The sequence below is a fragment of the Cucumis sativus genome, chromosome 4, assembly GCF_000004075.3.
Source record: "Cucumis sativus cultivar 9930 chromosome 4, Cucumber_9930_V3, whole genome shotgun sequence".
Taxonomy (NCBI): Eukaryota; Viridiplantae; Streptophyta; class Magnoliopsida; order Cucurbitales; family Cucurbitaceae; genus Cucumis; species Cucumis sativus.
The window spans coordinates 15,924,114-15,946,470 of NC_026658.2; the positions used below are offsets into that span (position 1 = coordinate 15,924,114).

The following is a 22,357-nucleotide window of genomic DNA, read 5'->3' on the forward strand; positions in this document are numbered from 1 at the left end:
ATTGGAAATTTAGTTAAGAATTGGACTCTTTACTTAAAAAAAAAAACAAAAAACAAAAGAGACAAAACATTGTTAAGATGTAGATAATAAAGCAAAAAAACTAGAGATAGAAGTGGTAATTGTAGACCTAATCTTAAGAAACAAAAGCAAAAAAACTTTTTTTTAAAAAAATAAATAAAATAACAAACAAAGAAACAAATGTTTACAAAATCCAACCTTAATCTTCAAACTTAGACATTTTAAACTCGTAGATCTACCAGACACAAAAATCAAAAGTCTTTTAAAATTTATAATGAATAGAACAGTTTATTTTAATATGTTAGGAACTTTTTATATTTTAGGGACTGAATAAAAATAAAGATTAGAAAGCAATGACCAAATATGTAATTTAAGGTAAAAAAGAAAAAAAAACAAAAGAAACTTCGTGGCTAAGAAAGAAAACGAAAGAAACACAAAACACCACGTACGATCTCCTTGGATGTGACTCTCAAGATGGCCTGAATTCCCCACCACTCCCTCAACACTCTTCACGTCATCAATCTTTTGGATATTTTCCCAAACCTTCATATTGCCTTTTTCGCTTCCTTCTTCATCATAGATATAGATGCCTATAAAACCCCTTCTCTTTAATCTCCATTCCCCTTTTGCTTATCTTCTCTTCTAAAACTCTTATTTACCCAAAAAACAAAACTCCCAAACCAAAGGCAAAACCATTGTTTTTCTTCGTTTCAATCAGTGAGAGGAGTTTGAAGAAAGCGCATGACGTCTGAGAATTCTAGTGGGTTAGTTTTTTTTCCTTTCTTCTCCGTCCAAACTTTTGATTTTCTATTTCTGATTTTCTCCATCTGGTTTTTTTTCAATGATTTGTTCTTATAAGTTCTCTTATGTTGTTTGATTTTAGAGGAAAAACATCAAGAAAGAGGCGAAATGGGTATGTTTCAGTAGTGGACACTCTAAACAAGTGGAAGAAGTTGAATAATCAATTGGAGGATTTGGCTAAAGATGGAGGAGTAGAGGAAACTCGTAAAGTTCCAGCTAAGGGCTCCAAGAAAGGTTGCATGAGAGGGAAAGGAGGACCTCAGAATTCAGATTGCAATTTTAGAGGTGTTAGACAGAGGACATGGGGAAAATGGGTAGCTGAAATTAGAGAGCCAATTGCAAGTAATAATAATACCCGTTTGAAGAAGAAAGGCACTCGTTTATGGCTTGGCACTTTCTCCACTGCTCACCAGGCAGCTCATGCTTATGATGAAGCTGCCAAAGCCATGTATGGCCCGTTCGCTCGTCTTAATTTTCCTGATTCTTCTTCTCCTCTTATGAAACCATTAACGTCAGAGCATTCTGATACGATATCTCCTGTTGCTTCTTCCTCCTCTTCTTCTTCGTTCTTTAATGGAGTACCTGCAGAGAAAATGAAGGACTGTTATTCAATGGAAAAGCAAGAGAATTGTGAGTATGAATCAATGGAGGAACTGAAGGTGAAAGTGGAAGAAACAGAAAGAAGTAGAGTCAATTATACAGATATTAAACCCAATTCATTTTATGATTCTAACATTGGGAACAGATCAGAAGGAAATATGAAGGAAGGATTAGCTGATGTTCTAAGAAGCCATGATCAGAATAGCCCTTCTGAGCTTTGTTTTAAATTTGAAACTATGAATACAAAGGGCTGCAATGACTTGAATGGATGCAATCAGTATGTGCTACAGAAGCTTCAGAGTGATCCATATGCAAGAACTTACTGGATTCCAGCCGGGTGGGAGATCGGCGATCTCGGGTCTGCGACGGTGATGGAAGCAAAGCCAATGGAGATTGAGAGCTACGGAGACTGTATGGCCTTCAACCGTGATCTGGGTTTGTTGCTGGATCGGCAAAAACACATGGGAGTTGGTGACCAGAGAGTTGATGATTGCAACAACTTTGAGTTTTTGAGACCTGATTATGATTTTGGGTTGGAGGAGGAACGAAAGTGGCTTGATTTATGCTTCCATGGATGAAGATTGAAAGTTTAGGCAGGGTAGTTTTTTTTTTTTTTTTGGTTACAATTATATTCTCTTTTGAGCGTACATACTAGTTTCATTTTCTTCTCCTTTTTGTAGACCCCTGTTCTTTTGTGCACCTTCAATAACATGAGATATTAGAATGAAGTATCAATGTTCATTTGTTTCTTGATTACATTTACAACTTTGAATTCGTTCCTTCAAGTACATAATTAACGAATAATAAAACAATTACCCTCTCCATGTTAATTTTAATGATTGAGACTAAGAAGAAAACCTCATTCGGTGGATATTGCGGCGAACTGTCTGACATGATCGGGAACTGTTGCATTGATGAGGGGAGCTCTGGTTAACAGATTAAAAGCTGTCATATCAGTAAAGAGTCAGAGTTGGTGGAGCTTTCAAAAAGCTAGGGAACATATCCAAATCCTCGTGGTATTCAACCCCTTTAAGTGATGAGCTTTACGAAGTTCAAGAAGCCTTTTAGTCAGTCACTTTTTCCGTCGACCTCATTGAAAACCAACTCCCATGGCCCACTCTTCGTGCCTAATCTGGGATCAATGAAATAGAGACATATAGGAAAGAAGTTAACCACTAGGGAATTTCAAATGTTCAGTACTACCGAAACCAAGGAAATTTTCTTGATGAATATGTGGATTATTGTGGCAATGGGTATGAAATGAACTCGGCTTAATGATGAATTATTGCCTGGAGATATTGAATGTTACTAGTTAGGTAGGCCTACTAATTAGGTGATGCCTAATTCAGTTGGCTATTGGAATGAAAGTGACGTTTTCTATATCAAGTGTGTTCTCACTAATATCTCAACAAGCAACACATCCGATTAGCAAATGTTTAATGACGAAAAATTTTAACAAAATCAGATGATACCTCCAGACTCCAGCTACTAAACGCAACATCATGAACAGAAACAATCCACTCCAAACCCCAGGGAGACCGAATGTGGGAGTGACCACGAGCAGGTAAATAGAAGAAACCAATCCAACAAGCACCTGCTCTCTTCCGATCCAAATTAATAATATATCTTTTAAAAACGAACCAAAAAAGAAAGAAAAAGGAAGCTCAAATTATTCATTGCAAGATGAATATGGGAATATACCATGGAGTATGCTGCATATCCGAAGTCCGAAACTCCATAGTAGAGCCCATCTACAACGAAGGCCAGTGCATTTACTGGTTGCGATCCAGCAACAAACTACAAAAATATGACTAGGATTATATTAGGTCTAACGATCAAAATAACCTTGTCTGTCATGCAGGGGACATAAATAGATCTCCTTAGGAAAGCAACTAGCAAAATTCATTCCCCCAAAATTCAGGATGGATACCAAATTTGCTCCAACTCTTCAGCAATAGGGCATCGTCCACGTACCAAACAAGTACATATTGCATAAAAAATGAATTCTCATGCAGGGAATCAGAGGGATTCTAGGTAGCCCGAACAAATATGTTACATGAAGAAATTTGATCCAAAATATAAGAAATTTAAAAGTCATGCACAGATAATCCATCTACTGTTAAGCAGTCACCAGAAAGGTACAAAGCCAAAAGTAAATTATCCAAATAACATATTCTTACCAACAACCCAGATCGTGCAGTTTCTAGGACTTCTGCATCGGCACTGAATAAACCAGAAAATGCGCCAAATCCCAGGAATAAGATAATCGCCAAAGAAATTCCTGAGATCAAACCAATCTGTAACAAAGAGGTATCCGGATTCAGTTGTGGTTGCTTTTTTCATCAGAAACAATACATGAGAGTTGAGACCGAGGTAACAAAAGATCTTTTGACCAAAAAAAAGAAAAAAAAAAGCTAAGAGATGGTATGATGACGTTGGAATCATTACTGACCTGCAAAGTTCTATAAATCACTTGACGCGAATGTTCATAGTCTTGTAAGGTGAAGCTGCCTGCCAATAAGGCCTGCAAAACAAGAACATGATATATATACTCACCAGGACCAGTAAAACAACAAATATTCTTTCAACTCTCTGTAACATGAAGATGAAATTTAGCAGTGTACCCAGTTAAGAAAATAGTACAACAGCAAACAAAATTTTACATGGAATTAATAGACATAAAATGTTCTTTTTTTCTTAGGAATGTATACAAGTACCATTCAACAACAAATATTCTGCTTCTAACGCCCATTTCACCACCAAGGGCAAATGACAACAAAATCTTCACCACCCAAGACAAAAATAAATCATCCGGGTGACCATTTATCTACATTACTTAAATAACTTCGAAGTTTCACAGCATCAAATATTATTCGTCTTCGCAGATCAATCGGTGATCCTACGATAAGCTTGAACGCTGATACTTCAAAAATGCTAATTATTACAAATTACTTATCTTGCTCTTAAATAATTCTAACACGAACACATAGAGACCATTGGCAGAATTCAAAACCAAGAAACTATCACGGGTTTGTTTTGTGATCAGTGAGGCAAACCTTGACGTAACTGAACGCTTAGTATAAATAGCAACAAAACCAAAAAAAGAGTTAAAGGCTTCGCTGAATAATGAATATAAGTTAATTTATGAGGAAATCTCTGTACCTGACCAGCCAACGCTAAAGCATCAGTAAGCAAAGATATAGCCATCCATATTTGTACACAAATTTGATAACCGGCCATGGGTACAGGACCCTCTCTAGCCGCCATGGATGTGGCTAGAGTCAGGGTTACAAGGACAGCCAATGTCCGGGCCATCAAGAGACCACCTGAGACAAAAGGCAGAATTAGAAATAAATGGGAAATTTTAAGTAACAAACATTTATAAAGAAAAAACAACACTGAAGAATTTCGGAGACGTGAACCATTTGGATCTCAATCTTTAAAAACGAAAGAATTACGAAATTACACATTCCCTCGAACTCATTTGGGAACAAGTAAGGAAAGAGGCACGATGAACAAGTAATTGGTGGATGGCAACTGACTTCCTGTGATAAGATTCTTTTCCTTCTATCTTCCGTCCAAATAAATAGCGAAGTCACAATCTATAGAAAATATGTTCTCCTACAGAATGTTAATACAATAAAAAAAAATGCCCATATCTGTTTTTGGTATACTGACAAAGGATCAATGGTCCATATAGCAAAGACGTGGCTGATCCATTAAACAAACCGTGGGTACAATAGTTAAGCCAGTTCATTTCCAGCAATATTGATATGAGCAGAACATCTAGGAAACAGAGAATGGCTAAAAAAGATTACATGTAGGTAAAAGGAAATTACCAGATTGGAGATAGCGCGCAATTCTACCCCCATCAATGCTTGAAAGAGTAAAAGATATTTCTCCGTTTAATCTCCACAGAAGAACAAAAGCAATCAGATACCTGATAACAGAGGGCATCAAATCATCAGGAAAGAACAAGAACATCATTTTCCTAATATTGACTTAGGAACTCATCTCAAAGCGCTTAAGCTAAATAAATAAGTTTACCACATTGTTGACGTACTCAGATATCACAGTAGCAATTGCAGCACCTCCAATGCCAAAACCACAAAAGAATATCAACAATGGATCCAGTACTGCATTGAGTAAATTACCAGCAGCTGACACAAAAAAATCAATATTAATTAAAAAGGTATTAATAAATTTGAACAATTTTCATATTAACATCAGAAGAAAATCAAGAACGGTGCCCCATTCACACAATCACAAAAGAATGAGAAGAAATAACAATAATAAGCAGAAACATTTAGCAGAAGTGGCGGCACTCATGTTCCAAGAAATTTACCAGTAGCATATAATGGTGTTTTTGTATCCTTAAATCCACGAAAAGTGCCCTGTGCAGCAAGTGCAATTACAATAGGTGGAGCACCAAATGCTCTCAGAGACAAAAATTGCTCCGCAGGTGCACGCATTGATGAATCCTACAAATATGTTATATATTTGTGGTCATAGTGAAAGATGGCATGTAAAACTATAATCAAACAATCAATCAATATGTGTGGTCATAGAGAGAGTATATGTGAAACTAAATTTCATGCAGAAGACATAAAAAGAAAGATATTTCAAGACACGAATGAAATATAAGGAGGATAAGAAGCCAAAATATTATAAAATGAATTGGTTAAGGTTGACATACAACAGGTATACCCATGATATCCATTAGAGTCCCTGAACCAAGAGACAGCATAACAGCTTCAGCAATTCCAAGACCAGTAGCAAGTGCTAAAGAAGTGGATACAGAGGAAAGAAGCTTCTTTTCTCGTGTCTCTTCAATGGCATCTATATGGTAAAAAAAAAAAAAAAAAAATCGATGATCTCATAGAAGACAATGTGGAGTTTTTTTTAAAAAAATTCACTGAATCCAAAAGTGTAGTTACCAATATCTGTTTGAACAATATTTTTCTCATCGGCATTAATCAATGCCTGCTCTTCAGCAACAAATGAAGTAGTGATATTGAGTAAAGGAACATTGAATAACTTCGACACCAAATTGAATACTGAAGCTGATACCCCAATCGCCGCCAATTCAGTAGATCCTACAAAGAGAATGTATATGGCATGCTGCTGCAGTCATCAATATGACCTCCAATAAGATAAACGTAACTTCTAAAATTAATTTCAAATTCTTCCTGTCATCACAGTCCACACTCGTCTAAAGTTCAACTACGAACTTTAACCTCCAATTCAGTACTCCAGAATCAAGATGATTAACTAATACGAGCAATGGTTTCTTTTGCACAATTCAGAGAAAGATTACCGTAACTTAAAACATGAAGCAAAATTATACCTATATGACCAACAAAAGCTGTGTCAATCAGCGATGCAATTGGATCAGCAGCCAAAGCCAGTGCAGCAGGCAATGCAATCGCCAATATGTCCAGCGCAAGTTCATCAAACTTAAAAGCAGCATCTCTAGGAAATTTTTTTTTAAAAAAAATCAGATTCTAGAATTGAAGATATCAACTAATAAAGACGGTTGCTATATTCAAACTTCAACCAATTCGGCCTGGTGCTCTATCCATCAGTGATCAAAACTTACCTAAATCGATTTACAGACGCAGAGAGGAAGGACTTGGACGAATTGTTGTCGGGTCTGTTTGGAGGGACCTGATCGGATGAGGGTGTAGACTTCGATTCTTCCAGCGGACTCTTGAGGGAAGAAGTAGTAAGATTCCTGTGGAAAGAAGGTTTTGGAAAATAAGGAAGCCGGAGTCCAGAGTTGGCGTTTCTACGCAGCATTTGGCACTTGAATGATAAATTAGTGTGGGTATTGAAGGATGGAGCATAGACGGAGAGACCGGTGGCCATCTCCGGTCACTGAGAAATGGAACAGTGGAAAGGGGGGGAAGATGAAACCATAAATACTAGTGGCAATTTGTAAGGACGAGCTTTCGATGGACAGAATTGCAGCTCGCCATAGAAATATCTTGGTGGGTCTTTTTTGACTAAAATAACGGGATTCTCACATTGTTGGCCTATTTTGTGGAGCACATATGAAATCTCGCCCAAGTTCCCTCATTTTTGTTAAACGGAGCCCACCTTAACCGACCACCCCAACCTTCCCGCTTCAAATAATTCATTCCTCCTTTAATACTATCTTATATGATAAAACAAAGTTAGATATGATAGAACAAAGTTAGGGTTTTATTGTACGTGTATGTTGTGGTGTGTTGTTAATACAATCAAACTCTTATATTAGTTAGATAAGCAGATGCTTATAAGTATATAAAAAGAAAATAACGTATAAACATTGACATTAATTTTATGTTGAAGTGGTAGCATAAAGAAGTGGAAATGAGCGTGGTTGGGCTTCAAGACAAATGATGAAATATTTTTAAAAGTACAGAATATTGATTTGTCTCATAAGTTCATGAATTTAAAGCATGTTGTAACATGAAAAATATTTATGAAGTAGAGTGCAGTAATTGCAATTACATCTTCAATTTACAGTATAATTATAGAAATGAGAATTTCAAATTATATAAAAATGACAAATTTAAACTCTCAAACTTATACACCATACATCAATATCATCTTTCAGACCACTTGTACACTATACTAATGTCGTGTTATATTGTCAATTCATACAAAAACTTAAGCTAATCGAAAGAAAGAAATTTAATATTATTATCTAATGTTACTCTTTAAAATTGATGGTTTAAACTTTAATTTTCTTAAAGTTTGTTGCCTAAATTTTAACAACTATGTAAGTCAGAAGGTTTAATTTTATTATCATTCAATTTCTCCTGTATAATGCAAATTAGAACATATATATTAATAAAACTCAAGCCCCATGAAATTATACCAAAAAAAAAATTTTAAGTCATGAATTTACCGAAAATTAAGGTTTTTCATGGGCACAAAAGATATATTTTTGTATTAAATTTGATAGATACGATCACACCAAACAACTCTTCAAATATTAGGCCTTAAACAATATTACTTACACTATAATAATAATCCTTACAAATAAATTATGTATTATTATATTAGTCAACTTGAGCTACTACAATATAAACATTGACATTATATAATTATATACACACATTCCAAAATAACATTATCAGTATTTCATAAATTAAAAGAGATATTTTATAAATTTATTTGATAAAATATAATACTAAAAAATGATGTATTAAACATGGATATTATCTGGGTGCATCCTAGGTAGCATACATTCTTGTACATTTCTTTTTACTATTCATGTTAAAAGAAAATAAAAAACTTTTTTTAAAAAATTACTACATAACAAGTTATGATTAAACAATTTGACGAGATATAATTAAAATATTTTTTACTTAATATTGCTTATGATAGATGTATCTAAATTTAAAATATGAAGATCTTAGGTGCATGAAAAACCAACTCGTGAGAGATATCTATGTTACATACTTAAGTTTAAGATGATAGGAAAAGCCCCATATATGAATGCTATTCAGTATAAACATTGTCAACAATATAGTAACATGCATGACATTCTATTAGATAAATTTGGACTAACCTAGTAGGCCAATAAATCATTGTAATGGTTGATAAAGAAGTTAATTGTCATTTTAATTTATTTAGCATTGAAATGGATCAAGAAGTATAACTAAATAACAAAACTCAATCTGTACTTTTTACCTTTTTTTTTTTTTTTAATTCAACAAAAATAGGATATAAGTACTTATACCATTACAGAATCAATCTTTAATGTGGTAATTTATGTGTCTCTTCTTGATCATTTAACTATACTTAAATCGACAAAATACTATCATGACGTTTGTCAATATCCTACGGTATAACATTAAAAATATAAACAATTCCAGCAAATAACAGAGTCTAAAGTGATTGCTATTGGTAAGATTTTAGCTGACTATAATATATTATTTTTCCTTTCTATTACAATTGGAAAATGAAAAAACAAAGACTAAAAATTGTCGGTCGAATCATTGTGTAAAATTCAACAAACAGTTTTGTTTGATGAATAATATTATTCTTTAATTGCTCAAATTTAGGATGCAAGGATTTGTCTAGCACAAAAATCCAACTCGTAAGCTATCATATATATATTAAAAGCTTGAACTTACAAGGTTAGAAGAAATCAATTGATTATGAGACAAATATTCTTAACCAAAAAAGATAAGTAACAAAGCTCTAATAGTTGACAACACAACACATAATTCAATTTACAATGACATACTTTTACTTTTTTAGTTCAACAAATATAATATGATTAGTGATTAAACATCAATATGTTTGATATGATAATTGGTGTTTCTTCTCAACTTACCTATACTCAATTTGAAAAACTACCATTTGTATCAGAGCTATTTTGTCTTCATAAATAATAAACCAGGTACATCAATGTAAAGAAACAAATTGTCAATTTGCTAAGATATGGCAAGAAAAAAAGTTATTGAGACTTTATTTTGTAATAAAACAACAAAGGGCACTTTTAACAACAATATGAAGATGGAGTTGCATGTTCTTTAACAAAAAAGTGGAATATGAAATTTATCATCCCAATGATTTCATAAGTTGCATTTCTACTCTCTCATGTGATCTTTACCCTGCTAGTTCAATTTTGATATAAAAATCAACTGCCCATAAAAAAAGTGTAGGAAAATGGCAATGTCTACATATTCACAACCATAAAATAAGAAAGGGAAAAAAGTTACATAAATATAGTCAAGAGTACTCTCTACTTCTATTTGCCCTACAAAAGTACTTTAATATACCATAGTTTGCTATCTTCACCCCAGAAAAAGTATATAGTGGTGTTTCCAAACCATTATCGTTAACTTATTTAAGAAATTATCTATAAAAAAAAAAAAGAAAAGATTATTGTATGGATAAATTATTATATTATCAATTCAAATCTCCAACCTTATGTGCCAGAAACAATAATTTAAAAAATAAAAAACAAAAAACAAAAACCCAACTCAACATCAAGCTGAAGTTCATGTCATCCAAAATGTAAAATGGAGTTTTCAACACAAAATATTATAATATGTCACACTCAACTGTTCAAAAGTTTAAGTTGATAGGTTACTAACACAAATTTAACAACAAAAATTTTATAGAAATAATGAAAATAAAAGCATACACTTAAAAGTAGACTATACACATTTGAAACACATAAAAGCCTCAAGATTATAATTTATCATCTATTCTTTCGAATCCTCCACCCTTATTAAACTAAAAAAGAATAGATAGAAATTTCAATCCAATGCTTTATGCGATATCCCATAACAAAAACCAAGCAAGTTAGGAAAGATGGAAAAACCTTACCTTCACAAATAACACAAATTAAAAGAGTCAGAGAGCTGCGAAAAAATGAACGAAAGAATTAAAAAAAAAAAAAATCACAAAAAGCTCTAAAAAAAATGGAATATTGATAGAAGTAATGATATGAGAGAGCAAATATCAAATCCTGCAGACGTTATATCTATGGAAATGCATACATTCTTCAACTCCATGGCCAGTAACGACTGAAAAATGAGAGCAAGAAGAAGCCGGGAAACTCAGGATGGATAGCGCCGAGAAATAATAAGATGATGATGTCGAGGGAGGTGAATCGAAACGATGACGGCGCTATCCCTCCTGAGCTTAACGGACTCTTCCGTGCTTTGAGTTGAAGAAATAGAGGATTTGGGGTTGGTTTTTATTTTGTTTTGATAAATAGAGAGAATTGAAGGTGTAGTAGGAAGAAAGGCCACCAAACAAGAGTAAATGCTATGTGTGGGGAAGAACGTAGCTAATTGGCATCGTATTTATAGCCTCAACGTGCCATTGTATTTCTATTTCTCCTTTTTCTTTTATTCATTTATTTTTTCGACATATATAGATATATAAATAAAGAATATTTTCTTCACTTTTGCATTTTCCTTATATTTTAATATCAAACGCAATTACAAATGTGACCAAATATCACAAAACTCCCAACTTATTCATATTGTTAGACTTGTAGGACTTAAAAGATAACAAGATAAAAATTCATTTTATTTTGACTTGTTTTATTTTTAAAATTTGGGTGTTTCAAAAAATGCACGTATTAAAGATGTTAAAAGCAACAACAAATAAAATAAGATTTGAAAATATTTATAGATATTGGTGGATGAGTGTATTTAGTTAAAAGTTGAATGAAAGGTTAAAAATAATAATATTATACAATATAATTGATTAATTTAAATAAAAATATAATTGTCCTGACTTTCCCTTCTCTAATTTACTAACCCTGGATTGTTGTAAAGAAGATGTGGTATAATAAATGAATGGGTTGAAGGGACAATATAATATTATTAGTTTTGAAAAAGTAGAGTAATTTAAAAGTAAATAACGAAATTGGGATATATAAAAAATAATATAAGGTAAGAAATAGAAAGAATTAAAAAGGAGTAAATATGGATGTAAGTTGGGAAGATTATGATGGAAAAAAAAGGGAGGAAGGGGTTACACTGAAATCGGAGGGGTGGCGTTGGAAATTGCAAAAGTTCCTGACTTTCATTTTCGTCTTCCCGAGTATCAAAGTGGTCTTCGCCGTGGAGGAAGGATCGAAGGCCCGCCTTCCCATGTTTCCCAAAATACCCCTCAGTTGGTAATATGTGAGCAACCCAAGGGGTACAATTGTCTTTTGATTATGAAATTAAAAATGGTAGAAAAGAGGAATGAGGTACATGCACGGCTGGTTGGGACGCGCATTCCTCATTTCCTCTGCTCATTCCATTCACTCTTCAGAATTTCTCAAGAATAATTTTTGAAACGTCGCCTTCTCTCACCATTCAATATTTCTTTAAATGATCTCTCTTTTTCTTTTTTCTTCTTCTTCTTCTTTTATTATATTATTTACAATTACAGATAGAGTTTCTAAAGACTGAGGAAAACATCATTTCCTATTCACTCTAACAACAATACACTTTCTTACATCAGATTCAAATCTATATCCATATTGATATTCTAACATTAAAATAAGCTTTATGGATTCCGCCTAATTATTTTAGGCCGTTTAGAAAGATATCCACTATAATAATTTTCAAAGGTTTTTCTTTTTTCTTTTTTTGAGATTTTTTTAAAGAAATTAGTGGTTAAAGATATTTATTTCTTCGGTTATAATTTATAAAAATTATTGACTAATACCACTTTCAAGTAAAATAAGTAAAAAAAAAAAAAAAAAAGACGAATAAATGAATCTAATTTAGTTATTTTTATATTTAAATTGTATTTTTCTTAAACAATGTGTCCAATTTTAAATATATAGTATTACGTCAGTCAACATCCACACTTTTCACTAAAGTTTTCTAAGAAACTATGAGAGTAACCAATTGCCATAACTAAGTTAAAAGCCTACAATAGTAAGGTTCTTCTTTCATGCAATAAGATTTTATAAATCTTTTAGATGATAATTCATAGACTTATGCTTATTGAGTTGATTTTCCAATATATCAACTAAAAACAATCCTTTTTTTTCTCTCCCTCATTTGACACTTTTGTCTTTTCCTATCAAATAGCGGAGTCAATTTTCTAACTTGACAATACATTGTTTAATTTATTGAGATACACTTAGATTAACTTTTTTCTTTCACTTCTTAAAATAAAACAAATATTTGAATAAGAAATTTTAAACTTTCAATCACAAGAAAGAAGACCATGTCAATTATCACTAAATTATGCCCATCTTACGTTTTTTTTTAATTTCATTTGACATGTTGCAAAAGTGATCATTTTATGATTTTACTATTATTACTATTATTTTACTTGCACAAATCTAGTTAAACGGATTAAAACTAAGTTTTAAAAATATTAATGTCAACAAAATAGTACCGATATCTCAATTATAAAAAAAAAAATGTTTATGAAAATATCAGAAAAACGTCAACATCCATAGATATTTTTGAAAAAGTAACCAAAGCATAAAAAAAAACCATTTACTTTTTTAATAGTTGAAATTTTATTGTTTATATTTTATTCACGTTAATGAGGTTAATGTTGAAAGAGTTATGAATTTTTGTAGGATAATTTGTATTTATAAAAAAAATGGCATAAGAAAATAGGAAAAGATTTAGTAATCTTTAAATTAACATAGGAAAATTATATATATATGGATTTACAGCACATGGCTGATATGAACGAAAATAGGGAAGAACAAAATTGTAATAAGATAACTAATATTTGGTACTAAATATTTAGTGGTTGAAATTATTAGGTCAAAACTATGAAGGTGAATCCAAAAAAAAAGTGATTATTAATATAGTTACATGTAAAAGGAAAATCATATTTGAAGAAAAGATTAAGCTAACAGTATAGAAATATTTATTAAAAAGGAAAGGGAAAAAAGAATCCGTGGGGTAGGATTGATGACAATGTCAGAATTAGGGTCCACCTCAGGACAGGTACTCCTGGAATTAACCGTACCCGATCCAATATCCTTTTTCTTTTATTTTATTTTATTTTTTAAATAAAAACAAAAAGAAAATGTATTTTGAATTTTAGACAAAAATATGAAATTCCCATAAAAAGGGCACCCGGTCTGCATTATCCAAAAAAGGGTTTATTTCCATCCAAATCGAACCGGACAAACCGGGTGGACTTGACTTTTCTTTTTTCGTTTTGTTTTGTTTTGTTTTTTTTTAATGGTCAAACAATTTAGAGGAAAGGAGGGGGGATCAGGATCTGGTGGTTTTTGTACGTATCACGTTAAGCGTATGAGTATAATCATGACCATTGATTTTTATGGGAGTGGGGCCCCAGAAGGGGGGGGGGGTTTGTCGGTATATGAGTAATGGGCCTGGGCCTGGGGGTGTTAATTCTGGGAAATGATTATGCGCGGGTACGACTATGGTGCAGCTAGCTACTGCCACTCTGTCTTATGGACCCCACTCTCACAACCTCCCCCCATTATTTGCTTAATTACCTTCTGCCAACTCCATGGGTCCCACCCCCCTTTTTTTTTTACTTCTATCAAATTTTTGTTAATCACACATCCTATTAAATTCTCTCTTTCTCTATATGTACACATTTAATTAATCCATATTTACGTTTTTCTTTTTAAATTTATATAAACCACGGTTTTTTTGGTTTTCTGTCGTGGCTGTATTTTTATATGGAGCGTTTGTATTCTTTCCTCCTCTCTTTCTTATTCATGAGGTGAAACCCTTAGATTTCGTGATATTTCTTCGTTTTTCTTTTTATATTTTCTCTCTAAAAAAGCAATGATCTGAGATCCACATGATAAAGCATTGAAACATGGAAAACTCTTCATATCCTGTTCAACTAAAAAAATAATAGTCTTTACTGGAACTGCACACTGTTAGCAAGTAATAATAATAGGAAAAGTATTTCATTTTCAACGTTTCAACCTAAACAAACAAATGTAATCAAAGTTTTAACAAATCAAATATCACCCTTTATTTCAATATTCATCCGAGATTATGTCAACTTATCTCTACAATTGTTTATGTTTTTCACTGGAAGTTTGTGGTTGCTATTCTTGCTATAGAACTAATAAAGGTTTCTATTTTTTTTAGTGTAAACTTTAACGTCGATCATATACTTAGAGAAATCTAAGTTCTAATGTTTAGATGGATTCTTGATTTTAGTGGAAACACAAACTAACTTACCTTGATGTCATGTGTTTTGAATAAGAAGGAATAAAGTATTACGAGAGGGAGTTTTCAAGTTTAGGAGAAGCTAAACTATTATTGTGAGTAAGTTGTTATGAGAGGCATTGTAGTTACTACCTACTTGTTAAGTACTTTATCGTAATGGCTTAACTATTAGTAATAAAATTATTTTGATCGGGCACGTCGTATTAATTTGAAGCTTGTAATCATATAAGAGTCACACAAAAATTCATACTAGGCTATTAAATAAAGCAAATTAAAAAATATTAAATTAAGTCAAAATCCAAAAATCAACCAAGTACAGTCGAGCTCATGCATTGCATTCCAAAACTCTATAAATAATGGGGTCACTCTTCATGAGAATCATTAAGCATTTAAACTTCCATTGAGACACTGTCATTTCATTCATAGGCATTAGATTCTACAAAAACTAAAAGCTAGACAGAATCCATAAAAGCTAAATTTATCTCCCTTAATTTAAGAACAAACTTGTAAGTTCTCATATCAAAGAAGGCAGTTGAAGATTATCCATTAGAAAAAGGTAAAACCAATCCAATCAATAAAATCAACTTAATTTTTCATGGATTATATTTGGTTGCTGAACTTTTGTGTGACATAAATAAAACATACCATAAACTCTAATGTTAAGAATGACGAATGGTGATTGTTAGTATTTGTAGAAGTGTTGAACTATCTATCAAATTTCGATAACAAAACAAATCAACCCCTATATTAATCTCTCCAAAATCCAATAAATTTAGAAACAAACTCTAAATATCACAATCACATCCCTCTGTTACATAACTTATAATCAATTTGATGAACTTATTATTCACGTAATTTCATCCAATTTTTCAAGCATATTTAAAGTATTTTATAAGTTTCATTTCTTTCATTACATTTTTAGGACAAGGACAAGAACAACAACAACAAGACAGCTAAATAATAAAATTAAAAGAGAAAAAAACTCAAACGTAGACACCAATTCATCCAACGTATTAGAAGCTAAAAAATGAGTTAAAACATTATTCCAGTAAAAGAGAGGTGGTTCATGTAGATGGTAAATATAAATTTAGGATACAAGTCTAGGGATGATGTTAATAACTTTTTAGCCTATTCGAAAAGAGTTTTTAAAAGCTGTCATTGTATTTAAAAGTAATTATGAAAATGCTCAGAAATACTTATGCTTCTTCAAGCTCACAATTAATGATTCTTCCATAAATGGGGTGTAGATTAAATGCTCAACACAAAACATTGTTTTCAGAATGAAATCTTATGTTCACCCTAAATTTGATGTCATTCATTGGCTAATTCAATTATTAGATATAAACAGAATTTTAAAATAGCTATTAGAAAAGGGATACTAAGCTCAAACAACAATCAAATTATACAAAAATCATACCTTTTTTTTTTTATGGATATTCATTTGGTTTTCTGAAATTTTTACATTTTTTTTAAATTTTGCTTGATTTTTAAAATTATTGATTAAAAATAAATAAAAGATAAAAATGGTTTTTACACAAGCACAATTTTAAAAAATTGAACCGATATCAACTATAAAATTGGCAACGATGTATATTTGAAAAACTTAAAACAAATATGTGTGACAAATAATTTTATGTTATAAGCAAGGATTTAGTCATTTTATTGAAGATGAAATCACATTTTCTTTTTATTTTTGTTGGTAATTGAAGATGAGTGCACATAAATGGGTGGAACTTACTAGTATGGTCCAACCATATATTTAAGTGTGTAGAAGGGAACAATGTACCATGGAGTGAGTGCTTTGAATTAATAAAAAAGGCCATTAAAGTAATTTGCATTAGATGTTCTTCCACTGCATATGGGTCTGCACAAATATTTAAGATTTTTCCAATAAAAGATAGGTGTGCATTTATTTTCACCCAAGCTATAAACTTACATTTATTTATTACTTCTATTCTTTAATTAAATCATCTAATTTTACTAAATTAAAACTCCAATATAGATCTAATATTTCTTAATAGGAATATTAGAGGGTATTTCCCATTATAACCCTACTCAAAATAGTAGATTCCATTTCTTTTGAGAAAAAACAACACCATTTTGTTTTACTTCTACAAACCTAAGGCTAGTTATTCAACTTGTAATTTCAATAGACGTGTTTAATTAGTGTTTTGATTGGTGATGATGACAGAGGGCAGACTCCACAAAATAATAACCTTTAAAAGTGGTGGAGAAATCTATGCTTGTGTTTGTGGTATGAATGTTCATTGAATTCGTACTTGTACCTCCAAACATTTGGTGTCGATCTCTATCCAGATTCATTGAAGAAAAAAAGAAAGAATGTGGGAGTAACCTCTATCTATTAAGATGATGTATTTGACCCTCTTCAACGTGATAGTACATTTGGATATTGTTGATTTTTTGAGTCTCTTTAAGAGAAAATTAATATTAACGAAGGAGTAACAAATATTTCCTTTAATTATGATAGTATTCAAAACTAATATTTGCGTATCTTTTAATGAAGAGTTACAGACATTTTTCATATTTTGGCTAACTCAAGGATAATTAAATAATGAAGACTTATGTTTTAGCCGATAGTGCAACCTTAACTATGCACACAATATTTAAAAGCAAAAAATATTTTTCTACATTGACAATGCTTGAAGCAAATGTCAATTGAATATCAAGTTCTACAAACTTTATTTGAAGGTTTTGGTAAAGCAAACCTAATTTTTCCTAAAGGAACAAAATTCACAATTAATAATGTGTTTTCTCTAGTAACTAAAAAGGAAACTTATTGAGTTTCAAAGATATACGTCAAAATAGTTGTCATGTTAAAACTAATAATAAATATAATATAGAATATCTTTATATTATATTTTATTGTTTCACATGAAAAGCATATATTGGAAATGTCGCGACGTGATCGCTACGCGGAGCGGCCGACCTCTCCGTTTATTTAATTTTAATAAATAGTTTTGGAGTCGCCACCAACCATATTAGTACATTTGGATATTGTTGATTTTTTGAGTCTCTTTAAGAGAAAATTAATATTAACGAAGGAGTAACAAATATTTCCTTTAATTATGATAGTATTCAAAACTAATATTTGCGTATCTTTTAATGAAGAGTTACAGACATTTTTCATATTTAGAGATTTAAGTTCGGGAGTCAGTTGTGTGTAGGGAAGGTGTTAGCACCCTACAACACCCCAAAAAAATGGTTACCCAATTTTATCTTTTAAATTAAATTATAGAGGTTCACAAAACAAAGTTTTTATTTAGGTTTTGTTTAAATGTCTCATGCTTATCAATTCATATCGAAGAAAGTAAAACCTAAGCATGAATTGATGATTATGGGTGGCATAGGAGCCATTAGAAAAATTAAGTTTATTTTTGTTTTAAAAGATTTTTATTCACCTTAAGAATATTAAGATACCAAAACTTGATATTTTAATCTCTATCATAGATGTTTAATGAAAAATTTCATATATCTAGAATTAATAAATTCATGAGAAAATACTACTCAGTCTCATTTAAAATATGAAATGTGTTAATTTTAAAAAAAATAATCTATTAATTAAATTTCAAACGGAAAAATTTCATGTATTTATGGATTTTAAATTATAAAATCCATAAAAAACAATACTTTTTCTCCAATTTACATTATTATAAAAAAAAATAATAACAATGACAAAACATTATGAAATTTACAATTACAGATAGAGTTTCTAAAGACTGAGGAAAACATCATTTCCTATTCACTCTAACAACAATACACTTTCTTACATCAGATTCAAATCTATATCCATATTGATATTCTAACATTAAAATAAGCTTTATGGATTCCGCCTAATTATTTTAGGCCGTTTAGAAAGATATCCACTATAATAATTTTCAAAGGTTTTTCTTTTTTCTTTTTTTGAGATTTTTTTAAAGAAATTAGTGGTTAAAGATATTTATTTCTTCGGTTATAATTTATAAAAATTATTGACTAATACCACTTTCAAGTAAAATAAGTAAAAAAAAAAAAAAAAAAAAAAGACGAATAAATGAATCTAATTTAGTTATTTTTATATTTAAATTGTATTTTTTCTTAAACAATGTGTCCAATTTTAAATATATAGTATTACGTCAGTCAACATCCACACTTTTCACTAAAGTTTTCTAAGAAACTATGAGAGTAACCAATTGCCATAACTAAGTTAAAAGCCTACAATAGTAAGGTTCTTCTTTCATGCAATAAGATTTTATAAATCTTTTAGATGATAATTCATAGACTTATGCTTATTGAGTTGATTTTCCAATATATCAACTAAAAACAATCCTTTTTTTTCTCTCCCTCATTTGACACTTTTGTCTTTTCCTATCAAATAGCGGAGTCAATTTTCTAACTTGACAATACATTGTTTAATTTATTGAGATACACTTAGATTAACTTTTTTCTTTCACTTCTTAAAATAAAACAAATATTTGAATAAGAAATTTTAAACTTTCAATCACAAGAAAGAAGACCATGTCAATTATCACTAAATTATGCCCATCTTACGTTTTTTTTTAATTTCATTTGACATGTTGCAAAAGTGATCATTTTATGATTTTACTATTATTACTATTATTTTACTTGCACAAATCTAGTTAAACGGATTAAAACTAAGTTTTAAAAATATTAATGTCAACAAAATAGTACCGATATCTCAATTATAAAAAAAAAAATGTTTATGAAAATATCAGAAAAACGTCAACATCCATAGATATTTTTGAAAAAGTAACCAAAGCATAAAAAAAAACCATTTACTTTTTTAATAGTTGAAATTTTATTGTTTATATTTTATTCACGTTAATGAGGTTAATGTTGAAAGAGTTATGAATTTTTGTAGGATAATTTGTATTTATAAAAAAAATGGCATAAGAAAATAGGAAAAGATTTAGTAATCTTTAAATTAACATAGGAAAATTATATATATATGGATTTACAGCACATGGCTGATATGAACGAAAATAGGGAAGAACAAAATTGTAATAAGATAACTAATATTTGGTACTAAATATTTAGTGGTTGAAATTATTAGGTCAAAACTATGAAGGTGAATCCAAAAAAAAAAGTGATTATTAATATAGTTACATGTAAAAGGAAAATCATATTTGAAGAAAAGATTAAGCTAACAGTATAGAAATATTTATTAAAAAGGAAAGGGAAAAAAGAATCCGTGGGGTAGGATTGATGACAATGTCAGAATTAGGGTCCACCTCAAGGACAGGTACTCCTGGAATTAACCGTACCCGATCCAATATCCTTTTTCTTTTATTTTATTTTATTTTTTAAATAAAAACAAAAAGAAAATGTATTTTGAATTTTAGACAAAAATATGAAATTCCCATAAAAAGGGCACCCGGTCTGCATTATCCAAAAAAGGGTTTATTTCCATCCAAATCGAACCGGACAAACCGGGTGGACTTGACTTTTCTTTTTTCGTTTTGTGTTTGTTTTGTTTTTTTTTAATGGTCAAACAATTTAGAGGAAAGGAGGGGGGATCAGGATCTGGTGGTTTTTGTACGTATCACGTTAAGCGTATGAGTATAATCATGACCATTGATTTTTATGGGAGTGGGGCCCCAGAAGGGGGGGGGGGGTTTGTCGGTATATGAGTAATGGGCCTGGGCCTTGGGGGTGTTAATTCTGGGAAATGATTATGCGCGGGTACGACTATGGTGCAGCTAGCTACTGCCACTCTGTCTTATGGACCCCACTCTCACAACCTCCCCCCATTATTTGCTTAATTACCTTCTGCCAACTCCATGGGTCCCACCCCCCCTTTTTTTTTTTACTTCTATCAAATTTTTGTTAATCACACATCCTATTAAATTCTCTCTTTCTCTATATGTACACATTTAATTAATCCATATTTACGTTTTTCTTTTTAAATTTATATAAACCACGGTTTTTTTGGTTTTCTGTCGTGGCTGTATTTTTATATGGAGCGTTTGTATTCTTTCCTCCTCTCTTTCTTATTCATGAGGTGAAACCCTTAGATTTCGTGATATTTCTTCGTTTTTCTTTTTATATTTTCTCTCTAAAAAAGCAATGATCTGAGATCCACATGATAAAGCATTGAAACATGGAAAACTCTTCATATCCTGTTCAACTAAAAAAATAATAGTCTTTACTGGAACTGCACACTGTTAGCAAGTAATAATAATAGGAAAAGTATTTCATTTTCAACGTTTCAACCTAAACAAACAAATGTAATCAAAGTTTTAACAAATCAAATATCACCCTTTATTTCAATATTCATCCGAGATTATGTCAACTTATCTCTACAATTGTTTATGTTTTTCACTGGAAGTTTGTGGTTGCTATTCTTGCTATAGAACTAATAAAGGTTTCTATTTTTTTTAGTGTAAACTTTAACGTCGATCATATACTTAGAGAAATCTAAGTTCTAATGTTTAGATGGATTCTTGATTTTAGTGGAAACACAAACTAACTTACCTTGATGTCATGTGTTTTGAATAAGAAGGAATAAAGTATTACGAGAGGGAGTTTTCAAGTTTAGGAGAAGCTAAACTATTATTGTGAGTAAGTTGTTATGAGAGGCATTGTAGTTACTACCTACTTGTTAAGTACTTTATCGTAATGGCTTAACTATTAGTAATAAAATTATTTTGATCGGGCACGTCGTATTAATTTGAAGCTTGTAATCATATAAGAGTCACACAAAAATTCATACTAGGCTATTAAATAAAGCAAATTAAAAAATATTAAATTAAGTCAAAATCCAAAAATCAACCAAGTACAGTCGAGCTCATGCATTGCATTCCAAAACTCTATAAATAATGGGGTCACTCTTCATGAGAATCATTAAGCATTTAAACTTCCATTGAGACACTGTCATTTCATTCATAGGCATTAGATTCTACAAAAACTAAAAGCTAGACAGAATCCATAAAAGCTAAATTTATCTCCCTTAATTTAAGAACAAACTTGTAAGTTCTCATATCAAAGAAGGCAGTTGAAGATTATCCATTAGAAAAAGGTAAAACCAATCCAATCAATAAAATCAACTTAATTTTTCATGGATTATATTTGGTTGCTGAACTTTTGTGTGACATAAATAAAACATACCATAAACTCTAATGTTAAGAATGACGAATGGTGATTGTTAGTATTTGTAGAAGTGTTGAACTATCTATCAAATTTCGATAACAAAACAAATCAACCCCTATATTAATCTCTCCAAAATCCAATAAATTTAGAAACAAACTCTAAATATCACAATCACATCCCTCTGT

General features: G+C 31.1%; 2 protein-coding genes across 8 annotated transcripts; one reads left to right on the forward strand and one right to left on the reverse strand.

The window, feature by feature from the left end:
* Positions 1-361: 361 nt before the first annotated feature.
* On the reverse strand, positions 362-7,976 carry LOC105435251 (protein DETOXIFICATION 44, chloroplastic). 7 transcript variants are annotated; one of them, XM_031884912.1, is made up of 15 exons: positions 7,019-7,963; positions 6,767-6,891; positions 6,357-6,515; positions 6,116-6,258; positions 5,765-5,900; positions 5,483-5,579; positions 5,259-5,359; positions 4,582-4,745; positions 3,872-3,943; positions 3,600-3,716; positions 3,121-3,216; positions 2,892-3,013; positions 2,278-2,551; positions 1,743-2,119; positions 362-1,401 (listed from the first exon to the last, which is right to left on the reverse strand). In XM_031884912.1, exons 1-13 carry the CDS (start codon positions 7,285-7,287, stop codon positions 2,488-2,490), a joined length of 1,665 nt encoding a protein of 554 aa, XP_031740772.1. In that variant the 5' UTR covers positions 7,288-7,963; the 3' UTR covers positions 362-1,401; positions 1,743-2,119; positions 2,278-2,487. The 7 variants fall into 7 exon arrangements, with proteins under 7 accessions (XP_031740772.1, XP_031740775.1, XP_031740776.1 ...); XM_031884915.1 differs by having other exon boundaries at positions 373-1,401; positions 1,743-2,551; positions 3,121-3,230; positions 7,019-7,975; XM_031884913.1 differs by having other exon boundaries at positions 376-1,401; positions 1,743-2,551; positions 2,892-3,020; positions 7,019-7,970.
* Positions 640-2,147, forward strand: LOC116403565 (dehydration-responsive element-binding protein 2A-like). The gene is made up of 2 exons (XM_031884918.1): positions 640-782; positions 902-2,147. The coding sequence occupies exons 1-2, from the start codon at positions 760-762 to the stop codon at positions 1,995-1,997; spliced, it is 1,119 nt and encodes a 372-aa protein (XP_031740778.1). The 5' UTR covers positions 640-759; the 3' UTR covers positions 1,998-2,147.
* Positions 7,977-22,357: the final 14,381 nt, after the last annotated feature.

Bases quoted from the DNA above. Each gene is read 5' to 3' on its own strand.
- LOC116403565 (XM_031884918.1), top strand. From the start codon at position 760: ATGACGTCTGAGAATTCTAGTGG. The intron at 783-901 runs GTTAGTTTTTTT...GTTTGATTTTAG, and splicing joins ACGTCTGAGAATTCTAGTGG to AGGAAAAACATCAAGAAAGA.
- LOC105435251 (XM_031884912.1), bottom strand. From the start codon at position 7,287: ATGGCCACCGGTCTCTCCGTCTATGCTCCATCCTTCAATACCCACACT. The intron at 6,259-6,356 runs GTAACTACACTT...TTTACCATATAG, and splicing joins TATTGTTCAAACAGATATTG to ATGCCATTGAAGAGACACGA. The intron at 3,014-3,120 runs GTATATTCCCAT...GGAAGAGAGCAG, and splicing joins GATATGCAGCATACTCCATG to GTGCTTGTTGGATTGGTTTC.